The 23,162-nt window shown below is 52.7% G+C and overlaps 10 protein-coding genes across 10 annotated transcripts; 3 read left to right on the plus strand and 7 right to left on the minus strand.

Moving 5' to 3' along the window:
• Positions 1–170: 170 nt before the first annotated feature.
• On the minus strand, positions 171–2,293 carry VDAG_02330 (GPI transamidase component GAA1). The gene is made up of 4 exons (XM_009658359.1): positions 2,164–2,293; positions 1,841–2,090; positions 726–1,782; positions 171–676 (listed from the first exon to the last, which is right to left on the minus strand). The coding sequence occupies exons 1-4, from the start codon at positions 2,177–2,179 to the stop codon at positions 215–217; spliced, it is 1,785 nt and encodes a 594-aa protein (XP_009656654.1). The 5' UTR covers positions 2,180–2,293; the 3' UTR covers positions 171–214.
• Positions 2,294–2,624: 331 nt separating this feature from the next.
• On the minus strand, positions 2,625–4,294 carry VDAG_02331 (rhomboid protein). The gene is made up of 5 exons (XM_009658360.1): positions 3,809–4,294; positions 3,606–3,743; positions 3,471–3,552; positions 3,224–3,411; positions 2,625–3,162 (listed from the first exon to the last, which is right to left on the minus strand). Exons 2-5 carry the CDS (start codon positions 3,661–3,663, stop codon positions 2,954–2,956), a joined length of 537 nt encoding a protein of 178 aa, XP_009656655.1. The 5' UTR covers positions 3,664–3,743; positions 3,809–4,294; the 3' UTR covers positions 2,625–2,953.
• A 498-nt stretch (positions 4,295–4,792) lies between these two features.
• VDAG_02332 (aconitate hydratase) lies at positions 4,793–7,759 on the minus strand (the record flags this gene model as incomplete). The annotated part of the gene is made up of 6 exons (XM_009658361.1): positions 7,486–7,759; positions 6,785–7,427; positions 6,520–6,588; positions 6,394–6,450; positions 5,028–6,334; positions 4,793–4,966 (listed from the first exon to the last, which is right to left on the minus strand). The coding sequence occupies exons 1-6, from the start codon at positions 7,597–7,599 to the stop codon at positions 4,793–4,795; spliced, it is 2,364 nt and encodes a 787-aa protein (XP_009656656.1). The 5' UTR covers positions 7,600–7,759.
• Positions 7,760–9,668: 1,909 nt separating this feature from the next.
• On the plus strand, positions 9,669–9,869 carry VDAG_02333 (uncharacterized protein; the record flags this gene model as incomplete). The annotated part of the gene is made up of 1 exon (XM_009658362.1): positions 9,669–9,869. One exon carries the CDS (start codon positions 9,669–9,671, stop codon positions 9,867–9,869), a length of 201 nt encoding a protein of 66 aa, XP_009656657.1.
• Positions 9,870–10,058: 189 nt separating this feature from the next.
• On the minus strand, positions 10,059–10,839 carry VDAG_02334 (uncharacterized protein; the record flags this gene model as incomplete). Its single annotated transcript, XM_009658363.1, has 2 exons — positions 10,059–10,288; positions 10,467–10,839. 2 exons carry the CDS (start codon positions 10,837–10,839, stop codon positions 10,059–10,061), a joined length of 603 nt encoding a protein of 200 aa, XP_009656658.1.
• A 390-nt stretch (positions 10,840–11,229) lies between these two features.
• Positions 11,230–15,055, minus strand: VDAG_02335 (valyl-tRNA synthetase; the record flags this gene model as incomplete). Its single annotated transcript, XM_009658364.1, has 8 exons — positions 11,230–12,186; positions 12,238–12,271; positions 12,326–12,572; positions 12,635–13,242; positions 13,317–13,763; positions 13,837–14,430; positions 14,507–14,921; positions 15,025–15,055. 8 exons carry the CDS (start codon positions 15,053–15,055, stop codon positions 11,449–11,451), a joined length of 3,114 nt encoding a protein of 1,037 aa, XP_009656659.1. The 3' UTR covers positions 11,230–11,448.
• Positions 15,056–16,212: 1,157 nt separating this feature from the next.
• Positions 16,213–18,178, plus strand: VDAG_02336 (phosphatidylinositol transfer protein CSR1; the record flags this gene model as incomplete). The annotated part of the gene is made up of 4 exons (XM_009658365.1): positions 16,213–17,379; positions 17,433–17,474; positions 17,535–17,634; positions 17,688–18,178. The coding sequence occupies 4 exons, from the start codon at positions 16,213–16,215 to the stop codon at positions 18,176–18,178; spliced, it is 1,800 nt and encodes a 599-aa protein (XP_009656660.1).
• On the minus strand, positions 18,092–19,076 carry VDAG_02337 (hit family protein). Its single transcript, XM_009658366.1, has 6 exons — positions 18,970–19,076; positions 18,823–18,905; positions 18,692–18,760; positions 18,536–18,628; positions 18,466–18,480; positions 18,092–18,412 (listed from the first exon to the last, which is right to left on the minus strand). The coding sequence occupies exons 1-6, from the start codon at positions 19,010–19,012 to the stop codon at positions 18,305–18,307; spliced, it is 411 nt and encodes a 136-aa protein (XP_009656661.1). The 5' UTR covers positions 19,013–19,076; the 3' UTR covers positions 18,092–18,304.
• A 74-nt stretch (positions 19,077–19,150) lies between these two features.
• On the plus strand, positions 19,151–20,583 carry VDAG_02338 (uncharacterized protein). The gene is made up of 3 exons (XM_009658367.1): positions 19,151–19,854; positions 19,914–20,129; positions 20,198–20,583. Exons 1-3 carry the CDS (start codon positions 19,778–19,780, stop codon positions 20,493–20,495), a joined length of 591 nt encoding a protein of 196 aa, XP_009656662.1. The 5' UTR covers positions 19,151–19,777; the 3' UTR covers positions 20,496–20,583.
• Positions 20,584–20,666: 83 nt separating this feature from the next.
• Positions 20,667–22,469, minus strand: VDAG_02339 (HMG box-containing protein; the record flags this gene model as incomplete). The annotated part of the gene is made up of 1 exon (XM_009658368.1): positions 20,667–22,469. One exon carries the CDS (start codon positions 22,467–22,469, stop codon positions 20,667–20,669), a length of 1,803 nt encoding a protein of 600 aa, XP_009656663.1.
• Between the last annotated feature and the right edge of the window lie 693 nt (positions 22,470–23,162).

Below are 23,162 nucleotides of genomic sequence, written 5' to 3' on the forward strand. Positions count from 1 at the left end.
CATGTATAATACCTTGAAAACATGTACCAAGTGAGTTTGGACGCGCCTTGAGATAAAAGTCCGGTTTGGGCGGGCCAGTCTCATGAAATTACATTTTTGCTTCGGGCATCTCAAGTGGGAGCAGCGCACCAATGCAGTGGCGCCTTGTGGTGATGCCGAGCCTGATGACTGCATTGGGAAGTGATATCATTGATAGGCTTGAAGGATGCTGTTCTCAAGAAGTAGGCCCAAGAACCATCACCGACCCCGCGATCCACGCAGGCCACCAAACACACCAGATGACTACAGGCGTATACATGCCCCATACATTCCATCCAAATGCTGCGTTCCGCAACACCTCTCCAACATCTAGACCAAAGAAAGCTGTTGCGGAAAACATCACCGCCGTTGGAGACACGAGTTGCAACAGTGCCGAAGATGCATATCTGGCGAAGTCGTTCTTGGGCCATGGTTGCACGAAGGTCAAAGGACTGGCGAGCAGCCCAATGAAAAATGCAAGCGAGAAATTTAACGTAGCCAGAGCCGACAGGAACATGCCCAGCAGAAGCAGCGAGAAGCATTTGATGAGCTGATAGTGCTGCAAAGTGGGCTGGTATGCTGTCTTTAAAATGAAGGATAGCACTGAAGGAAGAATACAGTTCAGAACCGCAAAAGCTGAGAAAGCCACGGAGAGCAGCTGCCATCTGGTTAGCTGGAATATAACGCGAAACGGAAGTAGCTCTTACGTTTGCTGGCAGATGGTTGAAAAGGAAGAGAGGAAAGACCCCTAGGAACTGGCTTATCGTCACAGCCAAAAGGGGTACGAAGAGTTCTCTTTGAACCGTTGTTGAGCCGGCTGAACCAGGGCCTGACCCAGATTTCTGTGAACCATCTCCAGGCTCCCGGTAACCGCTCTTGACCCAGAAGAATATTGACATGATGCTGAAGTTTGCAGCAAGAATCATGGCACTGGGCAGGTATGTGCCAATACTAACGAAGCGATCCTTATTCATAAGCAGGTAGAAGAAGAAGCTTTGGTGCAGGTGTTCCAGCAAGTTGTTGAGGCTACGGAACGACCCTTCAATGAGACGGCCCATGGCCATTTCATCTTGCCACCCATCGCCAAAGGGCTGAAGTGTAACAGCATCAACGTGATAGGGGATGAAGCTGCTGTGGGGACCAGACGCATAGCCTAGGCCCTGCTTCAGCATTCCGCGAAGCATAGTACGCAGGCGGTCATTATACTTGTCGGAGTGTTTCCACATATTTTGGATGAGTGTTGGCATGTGCATCTGACCGTTGGAAATACTGTTAACGGCATTGATGAGATCCAGGTTGGGGAGTTGGCCGTTCACTCCGTCATAGACGATGTGTATGTTCTTGAAACGATGCTCTTGTGCGAAATCGATGGCGATAGCACCCTGTAGTGCGCCTGATTTGATTGGCAAGGACGCAACTCGCGCCGGATCATGGGCGTCATGATAAGCATCCACCCAGGCTTGCGTCCCGGTTGTACTGTCTGGTGGCATGACCAGGATTATGTCTTTGGACCATAATGACCATCGTTTGAAGTAGCGCGCCAGTGTCAATGCAAGTGGCACCCCTATAGTATTGCGCATCCCATCAGTGTTCTCCCAAGCTGCGACGAGGACGATGGCTTCGGTAGCGTCGCCGCGGGGGGCTTGTAGGATAGCGTAAAGGTTTTCGCCGGCATACTCAAATCCCGACGACTCGTATGTGTAATTTTGACGGCCAACCTTCATGCCAAAGCTTTGAAGCAGGGCTTCCAGGTAATTATTGATCCTGCAGTACTCTGTTAGTCTCAAGACATACTGGGTGGATGTGGCTGCATGGGCCATACTCGTAATTACTCTTGCCCGCAAGCCCATCAATTTCGTGCTTGTATCCTCGGAAGACATTTTGATCGCTACCAGCGAAGTAAGTGTGCACCTGGCCAGGGAGCAACGCATTCTCGGATATATATGTCCTTCGCGAGTAATCGTTGAGTGGCAGAAGAAAGAGCCAAGCTATCCCTCCAATAATGCAGAGAAGGGATAGATATGGAGGCAGCTTGAGTAGGCGAGGGTCGCGTCTGATGGAGAGTGCTGAAGCTGTAGACAATCGCGTCAGTAAGGTGTAGCCGGTTCAAGAGGGTGTTGTTGGAACGTAAGGCTATGGACGTACAGATAAGGCGCGACATGGTGTATATCTCTAGGAGGTATTCCCTCCAATAACACAAAGACAGGTAGCGCCTCGATGAAGATGTGTTTGACAATGCAGACCAGGACTAGGATTGATGATAACAAATCCTGTTAACGCTTAAACAACGACAGGTCGGATAGTGGTGGTGCCAGTACTTAGCCCAGTGTCGGTTCTAGATCTACGACACGTTGAGTTGGCGTAGTGTTTTCAATGCCTACCTACCTAGGTAGGCTTGGTAGGCCAGCAAGACAAGACCACTTTCCGTTGTCAGGGGTCCCCGCCTGCCGTGCATCTACTCCCTGCATTGACAGACATACACGAGCCCCACGTTTTTGACCAGCATGTGAGATCCCATACCAGCAGATGCTTATAAGCGGTGTAGTAACACACGGATCTGAAAACGCGACCTGCATTCGAGAGCTTAGCCAGCTAACCAAGGTACTGGCAAGTGGACCAAAAAAACATTACATTGTATGCCACGATCCACTGCTTCGATGCGTCTCATTAAAGCGCCGCCATCCCATCAGTAATGCTCGGAGTCCAGGTGAAATAGACCCAGTCCAGTTACTGTCATCCGCCACAAGACTACAACCAGTTGTGCGGACCATCGCGGGTGCGCCGAGGAACAAGTATTTCGCAAAACGATCTATCCCACAACATATCCAACTCCGCAAACGCCTGAAACTGAGGTAAACCGGAACGACAACCGAGCGCAAAGGTCGATGTGTACATTATGATTGCAGCTTGTGGCAAGTCGTGTGCTCGTGATTGCCTAAGCTCCTAATCGCTGCGATGACCCGACGAGAGACATCGGCACATTATTGCTGGCGTGCCCACCTGACGGCAACAAACCAAAACGGCCGTAGGTCTTCTGATCCACGCTGACGTAGTGCGGGAGACGCCCGAGAAGATTCAGCTTTGCTTCCACCCAGCGCAGAGCCCATTCAGGGGGTGCAAGGAACTTTAGATAGCCGAGTCCAACTATGTCAGGCTTGTCAGTAAAGCTTGAAATTTTCAGCCGTGGAAGGAGAAGGGGACTTACAAAGGTAGCCTACCCCGAGACTGCATAGATGGCCTAAGAGGCTGGTACCAGGTACAAGCGCTGAAACCACTACAGCTACGATCAGCGGTATTGTCCATGTCGGTATCTTCCACGTGCCAATTGTCAAATGAGGGTTCGTCTTGTATGTCCGAATAGCTTCAACACCAAGGAGAAGGAAGACCCAGATGCTGCAAGTGTTTGTTAGCATCACGCATATGTGTTGTCGCATCAGTTGGGTGCATCTCACCTAGCCCCCATGACCGGAGTGTTTCGTCGGAGAATAAGCAACTCGATAATGGTATAGGCAACGGCAGGAATAGTTGTCAGAGCTGGCATCGGGTCAGTCGTGTCCCAACGGGAAGTCGTCCTGAGGCTGTCTTACGGCCGATGAAAAGGGATATCGAGGTTAAAGTGCCAAACTCTGATTCAAATCGGTCCATCAATGGCGTTAGAGCCAAAATATTCAAGATTGTGTGTATGAGATTGACATGAATAAAAGGAAAGGTATTGATCCGGTAAGCTAGACGAAACGTGGTAGGCTTAGTCGGCGTATCCTGATGGCAAAAGGTTGACGTGGGAACAAACCTGAAGTGAATGATAGCTGGTCAGGGACCAGTGACCCCCATTGCCGGATATCCCATGTTGACTGCAATCCTGCAGCCCAAGCCAGAACAACAATCAGAATTACGAGGCGTGTGAAGAGCGGCAAACGTTGCACGAAGGTTCTAGCGCGTGCCGTGTTCAGCGACGAATACACGGAAGACGCCATCGCGCCGTATCTTGTCGAGTGACGGAGGCCTGCCTGGCTATTGATGTCGATCTAGGCTGCTGGCGAGTATCCGTAGGTCGAATGGTAGTCTAAACCGCAGGCGGCAAGCAAGACTCCGATCGCTATCAGAGTGTACGTATTGGCAGTAATCGACAAGGCTTGTGTCGATCGTCCGGTGCAGAAGTATAAAGAGTAGTCGAGTGGAGGAGGCAGCCGTGGATGCAACACAGAGTTCTTCTCAGAATCCGATGCAGCCGATCAGGCAACTGAAGAGTGGATGCTTTAGGCGGACAGACCGTGCTGCATTGAGCTGTTCCACACGTCTACCTAGGTAGGTACCTTAGTTGTAGGTGGTGTCGCTCATCAAACCGATATGCCAATAGCGCATCCATTGAAGTTACGATTGGGGTAGATGCATAATCAAGCTCGTGTCCATCTTCAATTAACGTTGGTCTTGTGCTAAAGCATTATCTGACACGACTGCTTCGCTGGCTCACGGAATACTATGTACTGGCATGACGGCAATTTCCAGGGCGAACGAAGTAAAGGCCTTAAAAATAAATCAATGCTCCCTTTTGTACAAACAGGAAATCATCGGACTACATAAGGGGACAGAAACCTATATCAGCTCCCCGGCAGACCAATCGACCACGAGGGGCCATATTCATCCTCCTAAACCGAACTTCAGTCCAAACCGGCACCCCAAAGCATGCACGTAGGTATTTGCGCCGTGAACAAACACGATAATAATCATCATCTCGGACACCCTGCCCTGCCTGCTTCTCCTATCCACAGGTATTTTACGCCTTGGCAGCCTTGGCCATGGTGTTGAGGGCGCTGCCGTTCTTGAACCACTCAATCTGGGGCTCGTTGTAGGTGTGCAGCAGCTTGACTTCGTAGGCCGCGCCGTCCTTGGGGTGCACAACCATCGTCATAGGCTGACCGACAGCAATGCTGGTGCAGAGGATGTCGACCTTTTCAAAGTAATTAGCAAACCGCCTTAGAAAAAGTACATTGGGTGATGTGTAAACATACCTTGTCATCAGGCTTAATCTTGTCGTAATCGGCAGGGTCGGCGAAGGTAAGAGGAAGCATGCCCTGCTTCTTCAGGTTGGTCTCGTGGATACGGGCGAAGCTGCGGGTGATGATGGCCAGTCCTCCAAGGTGCCTGGGCTCAAGAGCAGCGTGTTCGCGAGAGCTACCCTCGCCGTAGTTCCAGTCGCCGATGACAACCCACTTGATGCCCTTGGCCTTGTAGTCACGGGCAACAGCAGGAACGGCACCAAACTCGCCCGTGGTGAAGTTCTTGATCTTGTTGGCCTCGCCGTTGGCTTCGTTGATGGCGCCGATCAACATGTTGTTGGAAATGTTGTCCAGGTGGCCACGGTATTTCAACCAGGGGCCAGCCATGGAAATGTGGTCCGTGGTGGTCTTGCCCTGGGCCTTAATGAGAATGGGAAGATCAGTGGCATCCTTACCATCCCAAGGCGTGAAGGGCTCAAGAACCTGGAGACGGTCAGAGGTAGGGGAGACCTGGACGTTGACAGAGGCACGGTCCTTGGGAGGGGCCTGGTAGGTGTCTTGTCCGGGGTCGTAACCACGCTGGGGGAGACCATCACCAGTAGGGGGAGACAACTTGAACTCCTTGCCGTCCTTGTCCTTGAGGGTGTCGGTAAGGGGGTTGAAGTGCAGGCTACCGGCAATTGTCATGGCGACAACGAGGTCAGGGGAGGTGACGAAAGAGTGGGTGGCGGGGTTGCCGTCGTTGCGACCGGTGAAGTTGCGGTTGTATGACGAGATAATGGAGTTGGCCTCGCCCTTCTTCACGTCCTGACGATCCCACTGGCCGATACAGGGACCACAAGCATTGGCGAGGACCATGCCGCCGAATTCCTCGAAGGTTTGGAGCTGACCATCACGCTCAATAGTGGCGCGGATCTGCTCGGAACCAGGAGTGACAGTGAAAGCAGCCTTGGCCTTGATACCGTGGTTGAGAGCGTCACGGGCGATGGCAGCAGCACGAGACATGTCCTCATAAGAGGAGTTGGTGCAAGAACCGATGAGACCAACCTTGAGCTCCTCAGGCCAGTTGTTGGCCTTGGCAGCCTCAGCAAACTTGGAGATGGGGGTGGCCAGATCCGGGGTGAAAGGTCCGTTGATGTGGGGCTCGAGCTCAGACAGGTTGATCTCAATCAGCTGATCATACTGAGCACCCTCGTCCTCCTTGAGCTCGTGAGCATAGGTGCGAGCGAAGTCACCAATGTCCTTGCGCTTGGTGGCTGCCAGATAATCGTACATGCGGTCGTTAAAGGGGAAGACAGACGTCGTCGCGCCGATCTCAGCTACAGGTTGTTAGACCGCTGTCCAGGCACCTGGATTGGAGCTTTGCAAGTGAACGTACCTCCCATGTTGCAGCAAGTCGCCATGCCGGTGGCGGAAATGGTGTTGGTACCAGGGCCTACGTAAAATAAAGTCAGCCAAGATCTCTCGTACTAATCGTGCTGTTCTCGTGAGGGATGAAGCTTACCGAAATACTCAACAATGGCACCGGTGCCACCCTTGACAGTCAAGATGCCAGCGAGCTTGAGAATGATGTCTGTGAGCCATGTTAGTGACTTGAAATTCTCTCAGAGGAGAAAGGGATTCGCCTCGTGGGCTGTCTTGTGCAACGGTTGACCACTAGGCGATACGTCGTTGCAATGCCAACAAGACAAGGGATTATGCACATAAATGTACGAGGTCCCGCCCAATGCGCTAAGAGGAACCGAGGATGGATGGGGGTATCGACTGACCCTTGGGAGAAGTCCAGCCGGACAGCTCGCCAGTAAGCTTGACACCAATGACGTTGGGTGCCTTCAGCTCCCAGGGGAGGTTGGCCATGACATCGACAGCATCGGCACCTCCGACACCGATGGCGGCCATACCGAGACCGCCACCGTTGGGAGTGTGCGAATCAGTACCGATCAAGAGACCACCGGGGAAAGCGTAGTTCTCAAGAAGAATCTGGTGGATGATACCGGAACCGGGCTTCCAGAAGCCGATGTTGTACTTGGCGCAGGCGGAGGCAAGGAAGTCGTATACTTCCTTGTTGATGTTGACGGCGCGCTCAAGATCCTTGGCGCCTCCAATCTGTGCCTCAATCAAGTGATCGCAGTGCACAGTGGTGGGGTTGGCGACAGAAGGCATGCCGGCGGACATGAACTGGAGAATGGCCATCTGCGCAGTGGCATCCTGACACGCGACGCGGTCAGGGCGCAGCTTCAGGTAAGAGGACCCGCGCTTGATGTCCTGCTCGTGAGGGTTGTCGAGGTGAGAGTAGAGAATCTTTTCGGCATAGGTCAAAGGCCTGTTAAGACGGCTTCGCACAATTGCGAGGTTCTCCGACATCTTCTTGTAGTTGATGAAGTTGTTGTCTTCCCAGTTGTTTTGCTTGACCTGATGAGGTGTCAACACTGCACGCCATGCTAGCACGCATGCTTGATCGCGAACATACCTTGCGGTCGAGCGGGGAATCAGAAACAGTGGCCATGCTGCGGCGCAGACCAGTGCTGCCAACGGCAGCAGTGCGGCTCCGGGCGACGTTGCCCAGGAGCTGTCGTGAGGCCATCATGACTAGGACGGGTGGGGGAGAACAGCAGCTCAAGCTGGTCGGAGGGGGTCAATTGAAAGGGAGTAGTGAGGTTGTAGACCGTCACAGAAGGCGACAGTAAATCAAGACACCCTGACCTGGAGAGTCGTTGATTGAACCGATGAGAGTCTGGGGGGAGGAGGGGAGGGAGAGGTTGAAAGGGAAGAAGAGAGAGAGGTTTTCCGGCGAGGCCAGAAGAAGTACCAAGGGCTCCAGCGAGAACTGGCCCATCAGCCGGCTGCGATGGCTATTCGCACAGGCAGGCGACACTGGACAGGGTGGATGGTGGTTGCCGCGCCGGGGCTAGTGGCCCAGGGGGTGGATCTGTTCGGCTATGACGATGGCGACGGCGGCCCAGTCAACCAATCAGAGGCGGTCGATTATTTTCACTCTGCGCAGAAGCTCCCATTTGCCTCAAGTCTCCCTGGCTCTTCTCCAACTTGCACAATACCGCCACCCCGGGCGTTTGGCTCCCGCGTTATATCCCTCCAAAGAAACGGTTTCTTCACTGATTGCCGCAATTTGGCCTCGGAAGCATCGCGATACCTCTCACTAAACATGAACACTCAGTCGGGGTCTGCCCCTGTGGCCATTCTTCTACAACAGCCTAGTCTTGGGTACCTTGTGCTCTGTCCTGACAGCTGGCTTGCTGATTCTGGGCAGTGGGAAAAACTCCCTGTCCGGACAGTCTCCCCAAAACTGTTACGGAAATATGGCTTCTCAATATCTGCTAAAGACACGTCATGGTGGTGTTAATATCCCGCGGCAGGAGCCCCGGCACACCAACACGGCGGAGGGGAAGTCTGGCGCCCTCCGTAGCCTGTCTGAGATCTTGACCCTTCAGGTTTGAGCGCGATGCGAGCATATGAATGTAAGGACTACGTCACTTGGAAACACCTCGGTATATTCAGTACGTTTGGTCTCAAGAGCGAGCGCGTGCGCATCAACGCGGACTGCTGAATCACTCCTCATCGATGCGTTCGATGCTGTTGATGCGTTCAATGTTACTTGCTTCGAACCCCCAGACACGGTACCATCTGTTGCGAGCAGCAGCTTTGTGGTCCCTCGGCTTTACTCGGTTCACGACGAGGGTCCCGTTTTCCAGTGCGTGTAGGCTCCACTGGTTCCTGAGAAACCCCCCGTCCTTGCGTTCCAGCCACACGCCTGCTTCCCATCGCGCGAAATCCGAGATTCTTTTCTCCATTGCGGGAGCCTGAGCTCGGAGCCAAGGTTGGGCGGCTCGGCCGAGGTGACTTATCTCCTATCAATACGGGCCTTCGCCCGACCCCCTGTTCGAATGCGAAGTTTTTGGCGCTGTTTCTGTTGTCCGGGATCACCGAGCCTGCATCTATGCTCCGCGGGAGGTCTTGACAGGTAGCTCGACTTCAAGCGCATTTACCTGAAGCTTGATTGGGTTTCCATTATTGTGCCTTGCAATCACATGACCCCACCACGGGACACTCCACTCCGCCCAAGAGCGCACCTACACCACCCCCGTTACTGCATTATCTGGCTGCCCTTTACGATAAGCCTCTGTCAGGAAATCTCCCCACCATCGGGCCCCTGCTGGTCCACTAAATTTTTCCGTAACTGATTTATCGTCAACCTTACTCTCTTTACTGGTGAAGAGCCAGCGCGCCAACCGTCATATGAAAGTTGCCGTTGCGTCCAAAAAATCACGTACCTCCCTTCCCCTATGCCATACTGAAGGAATTCGCAATGGGTGTCACTGCTCATAGGACGATTACCAAAACGAGACGGAAGACCAGGCACGTTACTCGACCACACACTGCGCCTTTGGTAGACTAATGTTCTGGCTGCTACTAGGGATCTCGACCAAATCAAGGCAGACCTCTTGTCTCCCCAACATCTCCGTCAATACAAAGAGACCAAGGCGACTGAGGATTTGCCCGCCCTCGGCCAACACTATTGCATCGAATGCGCGAAGTGGTTCGACACAGAGACCAACCTCGTCAGTCACAGGAAGGGCAAGCCTCATAGGCGCAGGTATGTCACAATAGCTTATGCTTCCTTTTTGATACCTGCCCATGCAATGCCGAACAAAATTCTCGACGCACGAACGCCGACTGATTGCGCACCCTACCAGAGTCAAGGACCTCAAGGAGGAACCCTACAGTCAGAAAGAAGCCGAGGCTGCGGTAGGCCTTCGTACGGACAATACGGGACCGAGCAAAAAGAACGATACTGTCGAAAAGGCTCCAGATCACGAGGTCGAGATGGCCACCTGAGTCAGCATCCAGCATCTCTCTCAACACGACCATCACTCTTTCCACCCTCGGAACATGTCCCCAGGTTGGACAGAAACAATGAGTGGCGCAACAGTGGCACATATTTTGCTGTGGCGAGAGCCGGCAGCCGCCCCTGCGAAAGCATGCTTCAGCCAGATGCTCCGTTTCCACAGACCGAATCGCGGCGATTTACCAGGAAGCAGGGCCCTCATCGAACCCCTCGACCTCTGGGTAATCCACTGCTTCGACCCCTTTGTATTCCGGAAGCCACACGACGCCCACCTCCGGTCCCTCGGGTGGATGCAGCGCCCCGGGCTGAAGGGGCTGGCACTCGCGAAATCGAGGGCTCTGAGGGTTTATGCCTTGGAACAGGCCTGGAGGATGGTGGAGGGTTGTCGATGAAAGACGTGTCGGTAGTCCTAAGGTCAAATCAGTTGTGTCACTCTTGTCAATGCATAATGACCCACAACTAACATGAACGTTGTTTCTCCATCATCGTCGCCTCGTCCGGGCCTTTCTGGGACGGGGTCAGTTGCTTTCGTTTCGTCAGCTTTTGTGACTCTTGCGTGTTCTTGATTGCGAGATGATACTGCTTACCTTGCAAATCGACATGTTGCCTATCTCGGCGGAATGATTCGGCAACAGGCCCTTCAGGAAAATCGACACAAAAGGCATTCATATTCAACCCGTAAAGGAAACTCGCGAACGACTCGCTGAAGCGTGACAAACTTTCATGCATGAGCTGAAAGTGCATCATGTTGGCCTCCAAGTCAGCCATGGCATCAGAGAGCTCGGCAAATGCAGGTTCGAACGTGGCAAGAGGAAATGCATCAGCATTTGGTCCGGTGCTCGCTCTTGCTGATTCGCGAAAGGAGGAGCGCGAGGATGGGCGCAATGGTGTAGTCGGCCGTGATGTTCTCGAACGAGACGTAGATCGCCCACGCGCATTGTTATGGGGTTCGCTGGACATGATGGGAGACGCTGGCGTGCCGCGCTGGCTGGGGCTGGCTGGGGCTGTGTTTGTGGTGTCAAGACTTGCAGCGGCAGACGAACCCTCGTCGTTGTCACTTATTGACCAGTGCCGCCGACGCCTGCTTATTCGCTACTGGTCGATGCTATAGCAAAGCGAACCTCGCAGGTGGTGGGGTGTCGCGTTCGACAAGAAGAACCACGGAGGGGTGGAGTTCCTGGTGGGGGGTCCCACAGATGATTGGACGTTTTGTGCAATCAAGGGTGTCGCGCAACATGAGCCACTTGGAGTTCTCAGTTTAGTCGATTGAGCTTGTGGCGTGGTTTTATTCACGTCACCGAATGCAGTGCACCAGCATGATCTGATTGATCCCAGTGACAGGAGAGTAATCGGGTTTAAATGGCAAGAGATTCATAGAGCTTGCTCGAGAACAAACCTGGGCAAGTGCTACAAAACAGCCGGAACAACTCTCCCCCGCGTTCACTAATTCCCAGTACCTTCACTTGCTGCAACAATTGATAAATGCCATTGGTTGAGGAGCTACCTGTCACAACCCTGGACAGATTCGCCGGGGTTGAAACCTATGGACATCAGAATATGTTCCGTGTCCTAGGCTGAGCTGAGCTTCATCTTCTGAAACTGCTCGATCGTCTTCTCGTAATTCTTGGCCGCTGACTGAGCATCGGCCAGCTTCTTCCTCTCTGTTGTTAACACAACATCACTTACCTTGTCCTCAAAACCGTCCTTGGACATAAGTTCCTGTTGCTTCTTTGCAGCGCCTTGACTCTTTTGTAGCTTCGCCTGGATTTTCTTGATCTCCGCATCAATGTTGTTGAGGCGAGAACCTAGTTCAAGGAAAACAGACAGATCCGCCGTAAGGACAAAGACAGCGCATCCGTTCGGAATGGCGCCCTCTTGAGCTTCCGGGCCTACAACTTGCAACTCTGCAATGCCTTTGCCGCTCAGAGACTTGATTGCGGCCACTTGCTCGTTGATCTTGATATAGCTGTCGGTAGTCGAAGCCTTGATAAAAGCACGGCCGTCTGCCCGCACGTTGTATTCAGACGTCAACGAACGAATACCCTGGGCGCAGCTCAGACCCAACTCGTATTCGCGCGCGTCAGTCTCAAACTCTAGGCTTGCGTCAAATGCGGGGTAGGGGGCCAGCATGATCGTCTTCGTAGTATCGTTCTCCCTCTTGGGAAGGCGCTGCCACAGCTCCTCGGTGATGAACGGCATGAACGGATGCATGAGGCGAAGGGCGACGTCCAATGCAAGGAACAGGGTCTGTTGGGCGCTTGACTGCGCCTCGGGTGACCCGTCAGAAAGGATAGTTTTGCTGTTTTCCTGATGATTGAGTTAGTACAAGTCTCAACGCAACGGGATGAGGCGACTTACGATGAAGATATCGCACAGCTCGTCATAGAAGAACCTGTTCCAAGTTTAGCTTGCGCTGCCTGGTATTGCGCCAGCGAACTTTGCTCACTGGTATGCAAACTGTGTGCTCTTTGAAAATTCCCGAGCCTCTAGTGTGTCGTTGATGCCCTTGACTGCGACATTCATGCGGTGCAAGATCCATCGCTCCGGAATCGATAGCTTGGCGGTGTCAAGTTTGGTCACAGGAACAAAATCCTGAGGAAGACGACCAAGAACATACTTGCTTGCCTGCCAGATTTTGTTGCAGAAGCGGCGATAAGCGTGCATGACCTTGATGTCAAAATTGATGTCACCACCTAGGCTTTGTAAGTATATGTGGTAGATATTAGGGGAATTGTACCAGTTTGGTTGTGCTTACCGCCAGTGGTGTACGAAATGAGTGTTAGTCGCAGGGCATCGGCGCCACACTCTGGGATGCCGCCGGGGAAGGCCGTCTTCTGATACTTGATCGCTCTGCTGATTTCGTCTTCCTTGAGATTGCCAACATGGAGCTTGGCATGAAGCTGATCGAGCTCTATGCCGCTAATAATGTCAAGGGGATCGATGACATTGCCGAGCGACTTGCTCATCTTGCGTCCTTCAGAGTCGCGAATGAGACTGTGGCAGTAGACTTCTTTGAATGGCACGCGACCAGTGAGCTTGAGGCTCAGCATGATCATACGCGCTACCCAGAAGAACAGAATATCCCATCCAGTCTCGAGAAGGTTGGTAGGGAAGAACTGCTTGAAATCCGGACTCTCAGTGTTGGGCCATCCCAAGGTGGACATGGGCCACAGCCCAGAGCTGAACCAGGTGTCAAGACAGTCAGGGTCTTGCTCCAGGTGAAACTTTTTGGAACCGTATTTGGCAGCAGCCTTCTCCTGCGCCTCTTCTGTGGTTCTTCCCACAACCCAGACAGAGTCGTCGCCCTCGGAAGCGTCCTCGCCCTCGAACACCACACGGTATGCTGGGATTCGATGACCCCACCTGCCACCAAGGTCAGTAAGAAGAGCACAACGCCTTGGTATGAAGAAACTTGCCAGAGTTGCCTGGAAATGCACCAGTCGTTGATGGAAGCCATCCAACGGCGGTACGATTTGTTGGCACTTTCAGGGGAAATTTTGACCTCGCCGCTCTCTACGACCTTGAGGGCAGCATCTGCCATGTCCTGCATCTGCATCCACCATTGAGGCTTGATAATAGGTTCGATGACGTCCTTCGACTTCTCGCACAGGGGAATCTTCATGGGGTTAGGCTCCTTCTTGACGAATAAGCCAAGTTTTGTCAGTTCTTCGACAACAGTATAACGAGCATCGAAGCGCCTCTGGCCCTCGAACCGGCCAGCATTTGCATTCAACGTGCCGTCATCGTTCAGGATGTTGATGAACTCTAGCCCATGCGTCTTGCCCATTTGGTAATCGTTAGGATCGTGCGCAGGTGTAAGCTTGACGGCACCAGTACCGAACTCTGGGTCAACGAACTTGCTGTCGGCGACGATCTTGAGGCGGCTATGAGGATACGTCAGCTGCAGGTCGGGGTTTTGATCCAGTTGCTGATGAATGTATAGGGAGGAGGTCTTACCGGTCAACGAATGGATGCTTGGCATATTTGCCGATCAGGTGAACATAACGCTGATCGTCAGGATGCACGGCAATGCCAGAATCTCCGAACATAGTCTCAGGACGAGTTGTAGCAACCTCAATGGTTTCATCGCTGTCCTCGATCTGGTATTTGAAGTGGGTGAGGACTCCAAACTCTACCTTCCGCTCATAACCGGGCACGCTCAGCATGGTGCGGCCAGTGATTTCTTTATTCTCAACTTCGAGAGTGCTGAGCGCTGTGTTCAGGGCGGTGCACCAGTTGACCAAGCGGCTGGAGCGGTAGATGAGGCCCTCGTCATGGAGACGGCAAAAGGTCTCAGCAGTGGCAGCACTCAGGTTCTTGTCCATAGTGAATGCCTCGCGGCTCCAATCCATGCTGCCACCCATCAGCTTCTGGGCGTTGTTGATACGCTGATGATATTCGTCCTTCCAATCCCAGACCATTCGAACGAAGCCCTCGCGACCAACATCGATGCGCGTCCTCTGCTCTTTCTTCCACAGCATCTTCTCCACCACTGATTGAGTCGAGATGCCGGCATGATCGCAGCCAGGGACCCACAATGTGGTGAAACCCCTAATGTCAACGGAAACCCCATGTCAGTCCAAGGCATACATCTCGACGCCGTGTCGCACCAAGGGATACAACATACTTCATGCGATGCCATCTGATGAGAGTGTCCTGAAGGGTATTGGCCAGTGCGTGGCCGCAGTGCAAGGCACCGGTGACATTCGGCGGCGGCAAGGGGATAACGAAGGTCCCGGCCGCATCAGCGCCCTGCTTGCTGGCCTCAGGCTTGAAGAAGCCGCTTTCCTCCCACCATTGGTACCAGGCAGCCTCGACAGCACTAGGGTTGTACGCGGAAAAGTGAGGGTGTTTAAAGGAGTGAAGAACCTTCTTCTGGCCGGCAGCCGTGTCGTTCTGGAAGGGCGGAAGTGTAGGAGTTGGCTCGACCTTCGGTTGTGACTTTGGTTTCGCCGTGTTCTCCTGCTTTTGTTTGTTCTGCTTGGCAGCGAACTTGGCGGCCTTCTCGGCAGCCTTTTCAGCCTTTAATTTCTCCTTTAGCTCTGTGATCAGGGGCGAAACATTAGCCAGTTGCCAAAATAGCCGTCAAGGTCAGGGTGGTGGTCGACGGAGCATAACGAGGTAGGATAAGGGACAGTGATCTACCGTTCTTGGCAGGACCTGAGGGTGCCGCCATGTTGAGGTTTCGAGTCGCACTTGCATGCAACAAGTTGCTTCGAAAGAGAATAATTGGGTGCGGACTGAGAGCTGAACGGTGTTGAAGTTGGGCAAGGCGGCGGAGGGGTAACCACGGCATATATCGAGTCGATATGTGGATGACTCAAGGGGAGTTTTTGGTCGGCGCGGGGTGAAAAACTGCAGGACAGCCTGCGGGCGGGATGCAATGTGGAGGGAGGGGTCCGATCGAAGCGGCAAGGTGATGTACCTAAGGTAGGCAGATAGGCAGGCAAGGTTGGCAGGCAGGTAGGGTAGCTCGCCTTAGTTGCTCGTTGGTGCAGTACTTGTGTGGCGGGCTGTCCTCGTGGAGTGCAGTGAGTCAATGTTGGGGCATGGAGGGGCTACTTGATAGGTACCTAGGCACAATAGGGTAATGCAAGATGCACCAATGCAGAAGTTACAAAAGGCTGGCTGTAGCGCTCACGGTCGTCCATTCGAGCCGAGAGTCTTGCAGCGGGGTAGCACAGGCTTACTGGTCAAAGAGGGTGACAAAACAAGTCACACCCATCAAGGGTGAGCTTACTTCGAACCAATATACTATGTATTAAGTTGCCTCAAAACTAATAGAAATACATCCATCCTTACACATATCACCTATCATGTATTATATAGAGTCTCAGAGCATTTAAAAGCCATCCGAGGTGTTGAAAAGGTTCCGAAGTTAGGGGTCTGTCTGGATGACACCTGTGTTTGGCAGGTTCGGAGTAAGATTTAATGTCACCCACCCCCTTGGGCGCCTTGGTGTTCTTGACTAACCTGCCTACCAGGTAACTGCGTGCGTATTGTAGGCTCCACACTCTCCTAGTCTTCTGTAGTCATACAATCACACACAGACACACGAACCGCACACCTCTCTTCTCTCACGCCAATCGGCTCGTCTTCACTCCAGGCAGGTCGTCATAAACAACAGTACGACCTTATATCGCGTCTCCGGGCCTTGTCTTGTTATTGCTGACTTTTCTTCTGGAAGTTCTTTAGCATCCATCCCTGCTCTTGCATCGCTGAGAAGCTTGTGTTTGGACTCGACGTAGAGATTGTGTTTGGTGTTGGAGTGGCCTCGTCACCTTCATTGAGTCAAGCTGCAAGCTCCGCCGGACCTCATTTCGCCAAACCTCCATGAGCATCAACCTCACAAACCTGCCCAAGCGCTTATTGGCCCGTAGTCAACCGCGTTCGCTGATTCCGGCTTCTCCGAGGCCTCATCTGCGCTCACTCTCACGCCCCCAAAACCGCGCTGTCCGCCTTACGCCAGGAGTCGCATGCGCTCCCAGGGTGTATCGCCAATTCATTCATCCTGAGCAACTTGAATCTCGCCTCGACTTGCTTGCCTTCTCTGCCACTCTTCTACTGATTTGTGTTGGAGTCAGCTTGGGCGACTACTGGGTGGAACAGGAACCATCACAGGCACCCGCGCAAGACGTAGCTGTCATTTCCGAAAAAGATATCATGGGGCAAGAGGCGCATCCAGGCCGCCCGGGAAACCTGACGCCTGACCAGGAAGAGAAGTTGCGCCAGTTATGGGGCCACGTTCTCAAGCTGTGTGGTGTAACAGATGAGAATGTCAACGCCGTGACTGAGGCCGTTGCTGGTGGCGCGGCCGATGCCGCATCCGCCGGTGACACAAACTCCCAGACCGGATCAGATTTGACCTTGCCCAGTGCAGGCAAGGCTGAGAAAGAGAAGCCTAAGAAAAAACGCATCTCCCTGTTCGGCAAGAAGCATAAGGCTGTGGAGAATGAGTCGCCCACGCAAGGTCAAGCTTCGCCTGGTTTGATGACTCACATCAAAGAGGGCGATGGTGAGGACAAGTATGGGCAGACACAGCAATTCTTCGACGCCCTAGCCAACCAGTCACCTCAGTCACTGCATGCCACCATCTGGAGCATGGTCAAGCATGACCACCCCGATGCTCTGCTGTTGCGCTTCCTCCGGGCTCGCAAGTGGGACGTCGACAAGGCTCTGGTTATGATGATTTCTACTATGAATTGGAGGCTCACCGAAGTTCATGTTGATGACGACATTATGAAGACTGGCGAGGCTGGTGCCGTGGCAGACGAGCAAGGCGCCGATGGAGATGCTAAAAAGCTCGGTGCTGATTTCATGGCTCAGATTCGCATGGGTAAGAGCTTCTTACACGGCGTTGACAAGTCTGGACGTCCCATTTGCGTTGTCCGTGTGCGACTTCATAAGCAGGGAGAACAATGCGAGGAGAGCCTCGAGCGGTACACTGTTTACCTTATTGAGACAGCACGGATGGTTCTGGCGCCGCCTGTTGACACAGCTGTAAGTTCTCGAGGCGCTTTTGCGGCGGAGCTTCTGACTAATTTGTATCTCAGACAATCATTTTTGATATGACTGGTTTCTCCATGGCCAACATGGTACGTTGAAGCTTCTTTTCAGCCAGCTCTGGTCACAGGAACACTGACATCTTACAACAGGACTACACCCCCGTCAAATTTATGATCAAGTGTTTCGAGGCGAACTACCCTGAGTCGCTTGGAGCTGTTTTGGTCCATAAGGCCCCTTGGGTGTTCCAGGGTGCGTACTGTTGGCCCGCTAGTGTGTACAATGGACCAGCTAATCGATGGTAGGAATCTGGAGGATCATCAAGGGGTGGCTCGACCCTGTCGTGGCAAGCAAGGTGCACTTCACCAACAACGTGAAGGAGATGCAGGAGTTCATCGAGCCGCAGCGCATCACTCGCGAATTGGACGGCCAGGAAGATTGGGAGTATAAATACACCGAGCCAATCCCTGGTGAAAATGACAGAATGAAGGACACGGCGACCAGAGACAAGCTTCTGGAGGGGCGAGAGCATCTCATTCGAGACTGGGAGGCAGCAACCATTCGTTGGATTGCCACGAGCGGGTCCCCAGAAGCGGCTGCGGTACAAGTCGAGAGGGAGAACCTCGCGCAGAAGCTCAGGGTGGATTACTGGACCCTCGACCCGTACCTTCGAGCCCGCTCCTACTACGATAGGATAGGTGTGCTACAGGATGGTGGAAAGATCGATTTCTACCCGACTGCTGCTCCTGCGCCTGGCCGCGTCGCTGTTGAGACTTCAGCTAACGACCTAGACTAGAAGGTATGACTCTGCAATAAACACATGGTTCATAGTCTTAATGCTCAACCACGCCGCCGGATCTGACTCCTCGGATTTTCCACCGGTATATGCAGATACACGGAAATGTGCCGGCTTCTGTGGAGACTATACCTTGGACTTGAGCTCCTCAAAGAGGGCCTTGAGTTTATCCATGTCAGTCTGCTGCTGCGGCCAGCGGATGCCGAGGCCTTCCGTCTCATTGGGCTTAGGGATCTGGCAATGGAGTTAGTCAACACGCAGCACATCCATATCAATACAGCATATACCATGTGGAAATGGACCTGCGAGCGTCAGCACTTTCAATCCGGGTTCAGGAAGGCGTGGTGAAGAACTGACGTGGTCCACCATCTGATGAGCTGCGCGGCCGTTGTTCTGCAATAAGTTGTAATCAACTGCGCCGGTGGCGTTAACCAGCTTCTTGACGACGGGCTGAGCGGTGTGTCAGCTGAACTGTGCCAGTTTTTGAATTGTATCATGGTGCAAGAGGCTTACCAGAATCTCCATCAAGTGGTCATCGGGAATGTCGGTAAGCTTGGCACCATGATGCTTAGGAATAACGAGCTGGTCCATGTTCATGAGTAAAGAGCCAAAGCCGACGGATCACGTGATAATTTGAGTCTTACAGCATGGCCCCGGCTTAGTGGATTTATGTCTAGATACGCCAACGTCTTGTCGCTCTCGAAGAGCTTGAAGCAAGGTATTTCTCCTGAAGCCGGGACACAAGAGGGGGTCAACGCTGGAACCTGAAGGGGACGTGTCATAGTACCCACCCTTGACAATTTTGCAAAAGATACAAGAAGCGAGGCTGGTCATATTGAATCGTCGGCAATATTGGTATTAAGCTCAAGTAAAGCCTTTGTATTGTCAGTGTTTTGATGAAATGGGAAGAGGAGAGATGTGTGCGCATTCGATGAGTGCTTACATTCCCCGCAACAAGCCAATGGATTAGGTCAGCAGATTCTGCTCTATATAAGCTCAGACTGAACATTTGACCAATCGGAGTGGGACCACTTATCGAATTCACCTCTTGCCTTTTACCAGATGTGACCGTTAGTTGGCCCAAAAGACTCCATTCCCTCAATCTTTGGACACTATTGAACACGAGTTCGAAACCTGTTTTGGATTTTGGACAATATTGTTTTTGCATGTTCCTCCGAAAACGCCCCTTGCGCCCTTCCTTCCACTCACGGGTCAGACCCAGCAATCGACCCACGTCGAGTCTTGAATCTAAAATATTTCATCTGATGGTTTAATGTAGACTGTTGTATCTTGTTATGATCGAAGTCGTGCGGCATGCTCCGTTTGGGTGTCCATGCAAAACACTGTTACATATGAGCTTGTTGAGAAATCCCTTCGGCGGATGGTCGGTTAGGTTGGCTGCTTCCTACCCCACCATCCCGTGCCCAGCGCAGGAGGGGCAGATCCCACGTACGTCACAGCGCTACCAAACTGCCTGCTTGTCACGTAAATGGTACATTTCTCGGCCTCGCAACCTCTTAAATCGCACGTACCATAGCCAAGTATCCAACAGAAGTTCCTCGCTACGAACCCGATTACACCTGAATACATGCGCCCGTCATGACCCGTTACAAGAACACTCTGTTGTACGGCGGTGCATTGGTTTCTGACCTGCCCGAGAAGTTTGCCGATGTCAGGTACGGACAAGCGACGACGAAGTGCGAGCCACATGAAATAATACCTAATGCTCTCGTAGTAAATTAAGACAGGTACCGGACAACCAGGAGGTCTACATCGACCAAGACGGGTTCACCAGCATTATCTTCGACATCACGGAACGCGTAGGCCCCTCTGGCACTGGACCAGAGATCGATGGCCGCGCCCTCACAACACACCTTGAGGAACTGGTAGGCTCTGAGGTGGACACTGTCAAGGTGTGGAACACTACAGAAACCCAGTTCTCTCGTCTTGGGTACGTACATGATGTCTGTTCCTCCTTTGCTGTTCACCTCCTCTGACATGGTCTTTCTTTCTACCAAGTGAGGACATTCCCGCCTACACCCTGATCGCGACACAGACCCCCCGTCCAGAGTCTGGAGACAGGTCGTCTTCGCCCGACTTCACGGCGATTATTCTGACCTTACTGCGCCTCGAAAAAGAATCGACGGACATCCTCATCACAATCAACGTGCCTCACATCAGGGGCGAGTACAATGAAGAGGACGTAGATCTCGAGTTGGGAAAGCAGGGCAAGCTGATCGGAGATGCGGTTGATTATGCTGCAAGAGTCTGGGAGACCTTCAAAGTCAAAGACTGGACCCTTTTTGGGGAAATCTGAGTCGCTCAGCTACACCAACACGTCAGGTTTGTCTATCATAGCTGTGATGTCGAATTATATACCCAGCCTAAGTGGTTCATGCATCCCACCTAGTTACAACGACGTATCAACACTGCGCGTCCCTCACCACAAGCCCAATGCGCCCTCTACAGATTGTCATGATGCAACGCATCACATTGATCGGACTGTGCCGTTAAGCCGACTAGCCGTGTCTCCCTTGGCCTGATCCAGCTGATGCTCCGAGGAGTCCCAGGCCGCTCCAGCTCCGGTTCGACGCGCCCACTTCTGTGCAATGAGTAGCATCATTCCCTTCTGCGGACTCCCCGGGTTCTCCTTCTTTACAATCGGCATCTGCTCTTGAACAAATCGCTGGTATTCTGACTTGTTAGCAGCGGTTTTCCGCGGTATTGGCTTAGTTTGTTGCAACGGGCCCTTGCAGGCGCCGCAACGATGCCGTTCGGGATCGATACTACGCGAATGCCGCTTGAACCCCGTCCCGCATCCTGTGCATGTCCAGACGTACTTGAAATCAATATCATAGGAGTGCTTTGTGGTTACCAGTATGCCTCTGTCTGTGAAAGTCTTTGACACTTGAGCCGCCCAAGTCTTGAACTCTTTGCCGTGGGGGTTGCCAGTGATGCCGCTGATCATGAAGTTTGCAAGGTGACAAAATTCATGAGCAATGACATTGAACAGCCGATCTTCGTTGTCAATGACCTTTTCAGCGAGTTCGATGGACGCGTAGTGTCGAGACATATCAACGCTCCCCTCAATGCCGGCCTGTCTGTCAAGAAGCTTCTCTTTCCTCCAGTTCGCGCGCCCGGCCGTGGTATTAAGCTTCTTAGACCATACAATCTTAATACCTCCTGTCGAGTTGGTGAGCTTACGAAGCTGACCCTGGAGAATCGCGTCATCAAGCTCCGCGAGGAAAACCTCTGCAAGATGCTGTCTTGATTGTTCAAAGCCTTTCTTCATTGCTTGGCTTTTCGGCTTAAGCTTGCTTACGTTGACGTTCTCGTGAACATTTTGTGCTGGTGGCAGCAGGCTTGTTGTTATGGGCAAGCATTCGTCATTCCACTCATCGACAGCGTCCTGATTCCAGAACAGGTCCTGACTTGGCCTTTGGGGTGTTGTAGGCAACGTTGACAGCTTTCTGCCCGATGCCAATGTCTGACTATTCCGCCCTGACGGTGGTAGTAGCGATATCGTCGCTTTTGAAGACGCCAAGTCTTGGGACGATTCCGTCAGGGAGCTTCCCAGGTTCAGGTGTGCTAGGGACTCAGCTACATCATGAACAGCTGAGTTCTGCTGGCACTCTGGTGTGTTCTTCCTGCTGCCCGATGGACCTCCTTTGTTCTTTCGTACAAGTTCCCTGGATTTTGTATCGCACGTACTGGCCTTCTTCCTTGAATTTTTGTTGATAGCCCTGGTCTCACGCGATGTATTGCACACACGAAGGGGCAACCCTGCCGGCATAGCATGTTGATTTGAGCTGCTGGAGATGCAGCTATAAAACGTATCGTCATCCTCGTCGTCTTCTCCTTCGCCTGCAGTATCAATTGTTGAGTCCGAAGATATGACTAAAGCATTGTTGGCGTCTCCATCGTCACCCCTCTGAGATGACGATATCGGCAGTGCTGCTGCACATGGCTGATTAAGAAGTTGGTATCGTTGAGCAGTATTCTGTATTCTTGATGAATGCTCATCGACGCGTCTTCGACTACCATGTGTCTGGTGTTCGACAGTATGCTCCTTGCGGGTAGGTGATTTGTGATAGAAGGCGTCTCGTGATTGTCCTAGGCTTCCATGTCGGATGAGGGGGGGTACTCCAGTGCCAGTCGTATACCCCGCCGAGTTATTGTCGTCAGGTTTGGCGGGGCCTTCTTTGGCTCGTCGTGTTCTTTGCTGAAGTCTCTCGAGCAAGATATCCAGGTCTGGCAGCTCGTCATCGCTGGAGAGGTGTTCCTCGGCCATGATGACATGTGTCGGCGAGGTGGACTAAAATGAACTCCTCTGGAACCTGTACGAAGGACTCTTGAGTCGGAGGACTTGTTCTTCAGTGATATCCGTAGATCGCAAATGGATTGCGGTTACCTACACAATTGCGAATTTGCTGGGAAGATCCGATTACAATGGAGCCGTTGCACGGGGCAACGGTTGGGAAACCTCGATTTTTTTATTGCTGAGCTGTTGTAAGCATGGTCCGAGCTCGCAACTCCATTCAGGTGATGCCAGTTTGACCATTCTTTGGCCACAATAAGCTAACACCGTTCATCCACCTGCGTTCTCGGAAAGATGCGCTACTACCATTCAGGTCCCAAATGTCCAAGACTAAGAGCTCGACTTTCCATCCAGTTGACCTCTTCCTCAAAACGCAAAGTATAGGGAATTCAGCAACTTTGCAACCGCCCTTTTCCAAGACCCGCGTCCAGCACACCGAATGCAACCCTGAGCGGTTAGCGTCCGTTGATGATGAATACGCAGCCTGTCCTGCGCGAACTTGCATGGTTGATGTGGTGGTATGCAGAAGTGGCTTTTGTTGCTCCGCCTCCAAAACACAAGTCGTGGTATGTATTAGTGGGCCGGAGTGCGACGCCCATTTGGACCACGCCGTGGATCTGAGGTAATGTGGCATTCGGGCACTCCACAAGTCCGATGATCCGGTCC

Source organism: Verticillium dahliae, genomic scaffold (assembly GCF_000150675.1).
Source record: "Verticillium dahliae VdLs.17 supercont1.3 genomic scaffold, whole genome shotgun sequence".
Classification (NCBI taxonomy): domain Eukaryota; kingdom Fungi; phylum Ascomycota; class Sordariomycetes; order Glomerellales; family Plectosphaerellaceae; genus Verticillium; species Verticillium dahliae.

Bases quoted from the DNA above. Each gene is read 5' to 3' on its own strand.
- VDAG_02330 (XM_009658359.1), bottom strand. The intron at 1,783-1,840 runs GTATGGCCCATG...AGAGTACTGCAG, and splicing joins GCGGGCAAGAGTAATTACGA to GATCAATAATTACCTGGAAG. The intron at 677-725 runs GTAAGAGCTACT...ACCAGATGGCAG, and splicing joins TCAACCATCTGCCAGCAAAC to CTGCTCTCCGTGGCTTTCTC.
- VDAG_02331 (XM_009658360.1), bottom strand. From the start codon at position 3,663: ATGGACCGATTTGAATCAGAGTTTGGCACTTTAACCTCGATATCCCTT. The intron at 3,412-3,470 runs GTGAGATGCACC...AAACACTTGCAG, and splicing joins ACTCCGGTCATGGGGGCTAG to CATCTGGGTCTTCCTTCTCC. The intron at 3,163-3,223 runs GTAAGTCCCCTT...AGCCTGACATAG, and splicing joins TCTCGGGGTAGGCTACCTTT to TTGGACTCGGCTATCTAAAG.
- VDAG_02337 (XM_009658366.1), bottom strand. From the start codon at position 19,012: ATGACCAGCCTCGCTTCTTGTATCTTTTGCAAAATTGTCAAGG. The intron at 18,906-18,969 runs GTGGGTACTATG...TCCCGGCTTCAG, and splicing joins CTTTTGCAAAATTGTCAAGG to GAGAAATACCTTGCTTCAAG. The intron at 18,761-18,822 runs GTAAGACTCAAA...AACATGGACCAG, and splicing joins CACTAAGCCGGGGCCATGCT to CTCGTTATTCCTAAGCATCA.
- VDAG_02338 (XM_009658367.1), top strand. From the start codon at position 19,778: ATGACCCGTTACAAGAACACTCTGTTGTACGGCGGTGCATTGGTTTCT. The intron at 19,855-19,913 runs GTACGGACAAGC...ATGCTCTCGTAG, and splicing joins GAGAAGTTTGCCGATGTCAG to TAAATTAAGACAGGTACCGG. The intron at 20,130-20,197 runs GTACGTACATGA...CTTTCTACCAAG, and splicing joins ACCCAGTTCTCTCGTCTTGG to TGAGGACATTCCCGCCTACA.